Source organism: Phycodurus eques, chromosome 12 (assembly GCF_024500275.1).
Source record: "Phycodurus eques isolate BA_2022a chromosome 12, UOR_Pequ_1.1, whole genome shotgun sequence".
Classification (NCBI taxonomy): domain Eukaryota; kingdom Metazoa; phylum Chordata; class Actinopteri; order Syngnathiformes; family Syngnathidae; genus Phycodurus; species Phycodurus eques.
Genome location: NC_084536.1, coordinates 6,307,461 through 6,318,216, shown reverse-complemented (window position 1 = coordinate 6,318,216; position 10,756 = coordinate 6,307,461). Strand labels below are relative to the sequence as shown.

The 10,756-nt window shown below is 40.9% G+C and overlaps 1 protein-coding gene across 2 annotated transcripts in view; it reads right to left on the bottom strand.

Annotated features, from left to right (window-relative positions):
* Window positions 1-445: 445 nt before the first annotated feature.
* plcl1 (phospholipase C like 1) overlaps window positions 446-10,756 on the bottom strand; it is a 96,428-nt gene continuing 86,117 nt past the window's right edge. For both annotated transcript variants that reach the window (XM_061691526.1, XM_061691525.1), the window contains 5 exons: window positions 9,514-9,876; window positions 8,334-8,537; window positions 5,771-5,846; window positions 5,154-5,263; window positions 446-4,752 (listed from right to left, as the gene is read on the bottom strand). In XM_061691526.1, the coding sequence (XP_061547510.1) occupies window positions 4,552-4,752; window positions 5,154-5,263; window positions 5,771-5,846; window positions 8,334-8,537; window positions 9,514-9,876 (954 nt within the window). In that variant the 3' untranslated portion in view covers window positions 446-4,551. The remainder of the gene's footprint in view (window positions 4,753-5,153; window positions 5,264-5,770; window positions 5,847-8,333; window positions 8,538-9,513; window positions 9,877-10,756) is intronic.

Sequence of the window (10,756 nt, the reverse complement as noted above, 5' to 3'; positions counted from 1 at the left end):
TTCGACCTAATATCTATGTTTTGCCCAGAAGAGAGGGTGCCAGTTCACTCCGGATTCAAACCCTGACCCTCAGAACTGTGGTGCGGATGTGCTAACCACTATCTCAATGTGCTTAATCTGGAAAAACGATTCCCAAAAAATTATACTGTCATTGAAATATATAATAATTCATATACTAATATAGATTCGTTACTCATTGGCCAAAGATAAAAAAAAAATTATGCTCAGATTGTCAATTATGTGATGTTAAATGTGACTAGACTATCAGCATATCACTTGTTGATGTTTGGTTCCCCCTGCTGGCATGACCGAGGAAAGTGACAGCCATTTATTCATTTATCCATTCTGGAAAAATCTGAAAGAAAAAAAAAATCATCCAAGACTTTTTTTTTTTTCTCGGTAAAATTAATTGTCCGAGGGGAAGAAAGACATTCAAACGTTTCATAGTAAAAAGATCACTTTATTAAGCGTGGGATACATACTGTTACATTAGAATGCCTGTCAGATAGAAAACACAGTAGCTTTTTAAAATAAAAGCAATGTTCATTTAGTTATTAAATATATTCATACATAGCTTTTAAAATACACATCAATAAATATTTCATTATCTCTTTTGGTCTTCATTCCATCTTACAAAGACAAACAAAACAAAAAAACAACAGTTAGAACAGTTGGGGGAACGAGACTGGGTCAAGCCATCGCCGTCAATGCAGATGCCACACAGGTGGTACGTTATATCACAATGAGAGGTACAAGTACACTTTACATATTTCTGTAGGCGTTGAAACACAAAAAATTTAAAGGCGTAAAACCCTACTGGACCACACATTTGCAAAGATAGGTCTCACACAGAAAAGAGCACAGAGAGGTTCGAAAGGTTTAAGACACGTGGGCAATGCGGACACCTGAACGCGACGTTCTCCTGTCTAAAATGGTGGTCTCTAAAAATTCCAAATTAGGTAACAGTCAGAGCCAAAGCTGTAGCGGTTTCTCTGCTGAGGTTGTGCATGATATCTCCATGGCGCTCAAGCCGAGCCTGGCAGTGACTACTTGCCTCCCGCTGTAAGTGCCCTTTCCAGAAGTAAACGCTCCGGTTTTAAATACCGAAAACAATGTATCAGGTCGAGGGTTCAAGTACAGAAAACTGGAGTGTGTGAGAGTGGCACGAAGAGGATAATAAACGCCCTAAACTCGTCAATTTAAACATTCACAGGACTACTCTTTTTTTTTTTTTTTTTTTTTAAATGTATTAACCTACAGAGATGTGACAATGACAAAGTGGGTGCATCTTAATACAAGGCATGAGTATTGTTTGTACAAGCCAAAGTAAAGACAGTAAAAATACATTACAACAAGGAGCTCTACATTACATACAGGTGCATCTCAATAGAATTGAACATGGTAGAAAAGTCAATTCGCCGATTTCTGGATTTTGTTTTGAAAACCTATTTTGCATTATTGGCTCAAAAATTCACCTTTCTGCTGTTTTTGTGCTTAGGCCCATGCAACAGGAGTACTTTGTCGCCATCTGGTGCCATCTTGGACCAAAAGAACTATGTTGAAATGAGATCAGGTGTTTCATTTAGACAAAGATAGTGCTTTGTTGCCATCTTGTGGCATCTATAGGCAATTATAAACCATTTGGAGAGGGCGTCAATTATTGCAGATTTTCGCTATTTGTGTCAGGGTTCGGGTCCCTTAGATATACACAACAAATTGATGAACAACTAGTTGTGAAATCAGAAGCCTCTAAAAGCATGTTTTTTAACCACTACATTTCTTTTCAAAGTGGGATTGTAAACAAAAATGCTTGCAATATCTCAACATATTACATTGGAACACTGTTAGCAGTTTTGGTTTGCTTTCGCGGGGCCGAGATTGGCGGGCCGGAGCTGGCCCCCGGGCCACCCGTTTGACACCTGTGCACAAGCTTTTGGCATAGTAACAACGTAAGTTAAACAAGAACACTTTTAAATGTGGCCACCACAGTCATTATCTAATTTGATTTGCACTCTTCATTAGCTAGCCGCTGACTCTCTTAGTGCGTACAGTACCGTGCCGACGACCTTATTTTAAACTATGTCAGACCTAACTACTAAAACCTAACACCGTAACCCTCCGAAAAGACTTGTCATTCGTGTCTATTCGTGTCTTTCTTCTTATTGATCCAGCCACCCATTTTTTTATTATTATTTTTTTTTTCTCACTAGGGTCACGTGCTGTGCTGGCGCCTATCTCAGCTGACTTCGGGCAAGAGACGGGGTACACCCTGAACTGGTCGCCATCAAATTGCAGGGCACATACAGACAAATTCATACTCACATTCACACCTATGGGCAATTTAGAGTCTTCAACCGGCCTACCACGCATGATTTTGGGATGTGGGAGGAAACCGGAGTACCTGGAGAAAACCCACACAGGTACAGGGAGAACATGCAAACTTCACACAGACGAGGTTGGATTTGAACCCGAGTCCCCAGAACTGTGAGGCAGATGTGCTAACCAGTCTCCCACCGTGCCACTTCTTCTTATTTACTTTGTTTCAATTTCTTTGGCATCCTGTCAGCTTACCTGGACTGAAAGCGAAAACAAAACGTACGTAGTTCATTAAAAGACAAGCAAAAGCAATGCACAGACATGAGTCCGGCGGTACAGTATGGCATAAGCAATTGATGTTATAAAACCTCTGTGTTTTCCTCAAGTTTCAGCAAAACGTCTGAATTAAAATCAAACATGCAGTAGTGAAGCGGTTCACATTGGTGACATTTGTGTAGCTGATATGGGACCGATTCAGCCTGTTCAGACATCGTCTTTAAGACATTTTCCTGAACTGGACCTCTTTAAACCTTTTTATTGAGGAAGGCTGATATGTCTGGAATTCCAATTTAGGGATCCTGCTCGCCTCAAACTATCGTCTTGTGAGCTGCCGCACATTTTGGGAGGAACACTCCAAGATGCATCTGGATGGTCTATAATGCAAAATCTAAGAATTAACAAAAAAAAATCATTCGGACACGCTCCTAGATTTTCTTGTCAAAGTAGGGTCAGCGCTTTCAGACAAACATACAAAATGTCACTTCAGACTGAACAAGCTAGCACGTGTCCGTCTCGTCTTGTTCGCTCAAAAGAGGGAACTGCAATTCAGTTCGTGGCAGTCCAGTTCGGCAAGGTAAACCCGATCGGGCATGTTTTTCCAGTGTGGAGCCTGGCGATAAGTAGCATGACATCATAACATAGCGACGTATTCTCAACCAAGTCAGCCATTCCAATCACTGTTCCGAGAGATCATGCCATGAGAAATTAATTCACTTAATGGGTCAGAAAATAATTTATTTACCACAAATAGTATGGAAGGGAGAGCGGTTAGCACATTTGCCTCACAGTTCTGAGGTTCTGGGTTCAAATCTGGGCTCCAGCTTTACTGTGTGGCGTTTGCTTGTTCTCCCTGTGCATAAACTGCGGGTTCCAAACAAACAGATGAGACGACTCAAGAAGTTCAGGTTAAAAGACGACGTAATAATACCAAGAAAACATACATGTGCACTCAAAAGGCCAAAGTTAACCATCATCAGCAGGCAGTCGATGTTGTCACACATTCAAAGAGTCAACCAGTTTGATTAGAAAGACACATCACCCTAAATCTATTTTTTTAACCAATTTTCTCTATTGTTATTATTGCTACATCCATTTCATACAGTGCCATCCTGATTTACAACCTGTCGCAAAATGTCGCAGGAAATGGGTTCATGTGATCCACACATGTACGTCTTCCAAAAAAACAACGTCTCCAATTACCCGGCCTCTCAGAGGTGACAACCTGCACCGTAATTCGGCTGCTTAAGAATACTGCGTGTTACATTTCATTGATGTAACATGATTATGATCTGGGAAACGACAGTGCTTCTGACAGGACTTTATCTAGGAATATGCAAAATATGAGACGAGAACATTCAATTGGGCTAAGCTTCATATAAACAGAAACCATAAGTTTTCAAATCAAATATAGGTGGGTTCCTAATATATGTGAAAAATATGGGTTCCGGCAGATCGATTTAGGGCGGGCGACTTCAATCCAAAAACACTTCTTTATGACTGCCTGTAATTTAATAAATTAATTAAAATGCATATGTGCTCCTTGAATGACAGCAATTTAAATGCTTAGAAATTCTACGTTTTCAATGCTTTTCAAATGTAATAAATGTAATCTGAATCTTTATATTAAATCTGAATAATATTGAATTTAAACTCATAATATCTTCTTTTTATTTTAAAGAATGAAACAAAATATTATTCATATGCGGTTTGGCAGGGGGAAAATGCCAAATTTCTTCTTTTGACCACCATTTACAGAACCAAATATGTGTTACCCACCTGATAAAGCAGCGCGCACGGTTCTTAAGTTGAATTGAGTTAATGCGCTTGAGTTACAAGGAGCCTGAAAATGAAGCACAAATTTTACGTCATTCGTGAAAGGCTTCTCTTCAGTTGGGACCACGGTAAGACTCTTAGAGTTACTGCACCGGATACATCCCACTCAAACAAGAAACGACATCAGATGCGTCCGTTGCTGTGTGTGCTGCTTCGGCGCCTGTTAATGGCATGAGTGGTGTAGTGCAGCTCGGCCGCAGAGGAGGTGGATGAGGAGGAGCTGGAGGAAGTTGAGGTGAGTCCAGAGGCCTCGCAGGCCAGTGCCACCTGCCTCAGAGCATCCAGCGAATCCATCTTGGCTCCACGGAGCAGGTCGCTCTGCCCCTGCAGCAACATAACAGGACAACAACAATGTCTTTTATATGATTCGCATAAGCCTTTTTTTTTTTTTTTTTCACTTTTTCTCCTGCAGAATTTACTGGCTGGTATTAATTTGTACAGCTGTACCTAAATAAAGCAGTTGGGGAGTGGATATTATGATATAAAAGATGATCATAAGATTCTGTCTCATCATTTATGTTCAGTTCTCAGTTTTTCTAAGCAAAGATATCTGTAAATTCAAGTAAAAATGTCCCATTACAATCAATCTGAATTTAAACATGGCTTAGTCAAAAAAATAAATAATTTGATACTAGTAAAAAATATAAACAACTGTTATAATGTTAAATCAATTCAAAAATACAATATATGTCTACTCTGTGTTTTTTTCTGTATATTTGCTGTACCTTGAGCACAGTGACATTCCAAGTGAAACTTTCCACAGCTTTGCTGAGCTTGCATCCTTTCATTCCTTCCTTCTCCCCCAGCCGAGACAGATCTTCGTGGAATTCCATGCCTACATGATACACGTGCAGTTTGGTTACCTATTTAATGACTTCAGCAATTCAAATGATTAGCTCTCGGTATAATGTAGTTGTATACTACTAGACATTAAACGTTAAATGAATACCACTTAAGTTACAGGTGTCAAACTTAAGGCCCGGGGGCCAGATCCGGCCCGCGGCATCCTTTTATGTGGCCCGCAAAAGCAGAGCATGTGTGTCAACTTACATTATTCTTGCTCAAATTTGTGGCTATATTTCAAATTGCCATATGTAATACATAATGGTGACATATTGAATAGTTGAACGAATTATGATCCTTTCACTCTGATTTAAAAAATAGTTATCCATCAATTTGTTGTGTATTTGTTATAATATAACGATGTGATTTAACATTTACATGATTTTTTACCATCATAACAGCCCTCTGAGGGAATCCGTAACTACAATGTGGCCCGTGACAAAAATAAGTTTGACACCCGTGCGAGTGTTAATCAAAAGTGAACACTATCATAGTTTACCTTCTCGCTGTACCTGCGCAATCCTCTCCTGGATACCATCAGCATTCTCAATCAGCTGTTTCTGGGCCACAATCATCTGAAAAAAAGATATTGGCACAGTTGGCTGTGTATTGGCACAGTTGGCTGTTGCACCTTTTCCTGGATACTGACTTGATGTTCTTGATGAGATGAGAGATGAAAAGAAAGAAAGATGAGCATGCTCAACTTTCAGAGACAATGAATGCACCTCAACATTTCTATTTCCCACTCAAATTTGTGTCCGATTGATTGCTTTGGATGGGCGTAAGAGTGCCGTGGTGCAAAACACAAGTGTATGTGACATATACACTTTGCATATATGGAAAAAATGTATTGGAAGAAGTTATAAGATCTTCCACTCTTCTGGGAAACCTTTTGGAAAACAAATGGACCTCAAACATTTCCCTGAGGAACGGCACCCAAAATTGTGTCTGTGGGAAAATGAGGCAGAAAAAGAACATTTTCACAGCCAAATGAAAATTTTGTCTGGTCTGATATAGCATGTTCCCTACAAAACTGCCACATTCCTCACCAGATCTATAATTTTCCTTCACACTTTCACACCAAACTCATCCAAGCATGCCTTTGGGTTCTTGGAACAGAAAAGGGCCTCCCCCGCACTGTTACCACCACAATGGATGCATACAATTGTCCTAAATGTTTTGTTAAGATGAACAATGACTAAACTAAGCAGTCTAGTCCAGCCTCTAATTGATTAACTAATCGATTAAGAGACCTGTCCCAATACACTGGAAAGTCAGTCGACGTGTACAACTTTTCGTACGATTCGGTTTTCACGAATTTGAAAATGGCCTGCACAAAACACATTCACATGCCCGCATGACCCGACCCCTCGTTTCCTGGAATCTAGCCCCACATAACGCAGCAGCAGTGTCAGCCCGCGCCTTCATTGGAAGCATTAAAAAACTTTTTGGGTGCTTATTTATTCAGTCCCATTGTTCAATGAGCGACCGTGGGCACAAAAAAAGTTCCAAGTGCCTGCCCTTTGACAAAGAAGACAAGAAAATGACAGATTACCCTTCCAACAAAAACCTCTCCTCCTCCCTCTCGCCTCTTCACCATCTTTCATCGAGAGTTTTCAATAGAGGTAAAAGGGATGTTTAATGAGCACTTATCCATTTCATTATTCATTAATATTTATTTCACCCGTTTTTTGTTTTTTTTATGTTAAACTATATTTTTCCCTCTCTCTATTTTCTTCCTAATATATATTCTTTAGGTTTTTGGAACGGATTGTTTGGATTCACATCATTTCCTCTGGTAAATATTATTTCAGTTTTTGTACAATTCGGTTTTAGTCAGACTTTTTGGAATGGATTAATCACAAAAACCGAGCTTCCACTGTACTTTCTCGCATTGCAAAAGAAGCTTACAAGGTGGCTTTTCTATCAAATGTATGGATATATTACGCCACTGTGTGTGACATTGTGTGTAAGTGTGACAGCGGAGTGGTGACACAGGTGGGAGGGAGGCATTCTGAGATGGAGTGGGAGCAGCTGGACGCTTGGGATGCAAGAGCTTGACGAGGCGTGTGGGTGACTGCTTAACTCTCTCTGCATACTTAATGCTACGCCACTGTGTGGGGGTGTGTGGGTGGGCGTGTTTTATAATTTGATGTTTTAACCATTATAGAGTGATGGCCCGGGGGAGGTGTTGTAGTGTTGCACTTTTTTTGGTCCAATAACAATGCCGGATGGATTTTAATCACATATTGTACTGAGGTGGAATTGTGTTTAGCATTAATTAGCAAATATGAAAACTAATTAGATTACATTTTCCTCATAATTTCAAAAACTGAAGCCTCTTTCACTCAGAGGAATCCCATTTTGCCTTTGTCTTACACAGAACTCAGCAAACGCTGGATATTGTGTCGACAAAATAATACGTCATCCCGTCAGCATTTGGTGTGAGGTAAAAAAAAAAACGCTGTACTTGAGATGTGCTCACACCCCTGTTCCAGGATCCTGGAATACAGGGGCCACCACATATTCACGGCTTGACATTCGCAGTCACATTAGTTTTTTCAATCCATCCTCCGTTATTTGCTGTTTTTGTGCTAAAGGCTAGAAATAGTATTATTCTGGTGCCATATTGGGGACAAGCAACTGTGTTGAAGTGATTTGAGGAGTTTCATTCTTATAAAAGTAGTGTATTTAAACAGATTTCTGCTATTACCGGTAGGACTTGGTCCTTACAATAGCAGGGGAACACTTCCCCACACAGACAGGCATTGTCTCGTCTCGGTGACGGCTCTGATACAACCTCCGATAGTCGAACTTGTTCTACTTTACGGCTGAAAGCAATGATTATTTGAGTTGTTTCTATCAATAAATGCCATAAAAAGATGTGCGCCCTTCAAAATTGAGCTGCCGGATTCTTTTGTGTGGGGAAAAAGTTGCAGCATTATTTGAATAAGTTAAAAGTTAAATTCTCACACTTTCAAGGCCACTGCCCATTTAAGATAAAATAAGACATTTTAAAAAATAATAATTTGGAGACAGGAGGAAAAAACTTTGGTACTAACCGTGTCATAGGCAGAAAGGAGCTTGCGGGTGGGTTCGGTGACACTGACGAGGGCCTCCAGACAAGGGTAGCCCTCCTTGAGCACCATAATGGCCCCCATGGTGCCCTCGGGGCTCTGCAGCCTGGTGGCCAGGCTCTGGATGCACTGCTTGAGTTTGGCCACCGTGGGGAGCCCACACTGCTCTTTGAAACTGGCGATGGTGCCCTGACAGCAACACCAAAATATGATAAATACTAATAATAAAACAAAACAAAAGAAAGAGTTGAGGCCAGACCAGACTAGACGAATACCACATGCCACCTGTGTGTGAGCGTGAGCATGTGTGTGATTTACAGCCACGGAGGCGTGAAGAATTACGGGCTGTTGCAGATGAGCCCACAGAGTGAGTACAGAATGTTTTCGTGCGAGTGCGTGCGTGCGTGGAGTATATGTGTGTGTGTGTGTCTGTGTGTGTCTGTGTGTGTGTGTGTTAAAACAGGTGAGTGAGTGGCAACAAGTTGGTAGCTATTAATAAATTCTTAAAGAACCTCCTCCGCTCTTTTTCACTGATTCTTTTCACTGTTGACTTTTTGCATCATTATCTAATGTTGTTTTTTATTACAACCCCAATTCCAATGAAGTTGGGACGTTGTGTTAAACATAAATAAAAACAGAACACAATGATTTGCAAATCATGTTCAACCTATATTTAATTGAATACACTACAAAGACAAAATATTGAATGTTCAAACTGATAAACTTTATTGTTTTTACAAAATAATCATTAACTTATAATATAAATATCTTGTCTTTGTAGTGTATTCAATTAAATATCGGTCAGACATGATTTGCAAATGATTGTATTCTGTTTTTATTTATGCTTAACACAATGTCCCAACTACATTGGAAAGTTACCTATGAGCATAAAAAAGCATGAGTAAAAGCCATAGTTGCTCAGTTACTGTATATAATAACAAGAACGACAAGGCTAACGATAACATACTGGTAACAACAAGGAAAATATTAAGGGTAAGCATGACAATGAGGATAACGATAAGAATAAGGATAAAATTAACGATAAGTATACAATGAGTGTAATGACTGCCATAACAATTCTGATAAATACATTTTGTCATTAAAGTTTTTTATATTATTTCTTTGTCTTTCAAAAATGACGGTGTACCTAATGAATAAACCTTACCTGAGCTTCTTCCCGCAGATCCATCACCTCTTTCAGGGGAGTGCTGGCCAGTTTGAAGGTCTCGTCCACCGCCTTTATACCCGTGTTCCTTAACGTGACATACTCACGCCCACGCCGACCCACCCTCCTAACCGACAGGCCCCTGCGGTGGGCTTTTCCGCCCCCTCGCCGGTTGGTGATGGCCACGTGGAGAAAGAGGCTGGCATGGGGCAAGAGCTCCCCCATCAGGTCCAGCAGGGGCACGTTTCGGTAGCCAGACTGAAGGCACTCGAACGCCACGCTGAACTGGCCGATGAAATCATCTCCAATGTAGTCATCATCCAGCACGACGAAACGAAGAAGGGCAAGCTCAGGCATGTTCACCTAGAGACAGGGGAGAAAGACAGGCTGGTCATGTGACAAACGTCAAAGATGCCCCACAAGCATGTTTTTATTGCTTTTATCAGTGCATATATGCAGAAATGGATCTTGCCAAACTATAAATTGTGACCAAAAGGCAAACGTATGCCAGGATGCTTTTAAAATGTGAAAAAGTATTGGGACACTGTACCTACAAGAAGTTAATACAACATGGAGTTGCATCTATTGTATAACTGCGTTCACTCTTTAATTAATTTGGTAAGTTGGAATGGGGTGGCACGGTGAACGACTGGTTAGAGCGTCTGCCTCACAGTTCTGAGGACCGGGGTTCAATCCCCGGCCCCGCCTGTGTGGAGTTTGCATGTTCTACCCGTGCCCGCGTGGGTTTTCTCCGGGCACTCCGGTTTCCTCCCACATCCCAAAAACATGCATGGTAGGTTAACTGACGACTCTAAATTGCCCGTAGGTGTGAATGTGAGTGTGAATGGTTGTTTGTATGTGCCCTGCGATTGGCTGGCAACCTGTTCAGGGTGTACCCCGCCTCCTGCCCGATGATAGCTGGGATAGGCTCGAGCACGCCCGCGACCTGAGAAGCAGCTCAGAAAATGGAGGGATGGAAGTTGGAAGGGTTCAGCCTTTATAGAAAATGAATGGACTGCAAACATTCCCCTGTGGAGCTCCATTCAAATTTGTGTCTGACTCATCGAACCTTTGGAGTGTTGGTGCGCTTGTGAAAATCATGTAAATAACATAGTTGTATACTGTAATACATACATTTATGGACAAAAGTTTGGGGTTGTGAAGTCATTTATGTAATATACTAGATTTGGACAAAAGTATTGGGACACATTGCACCTACAGGAAGTGAAAAGTGAAGAAAATA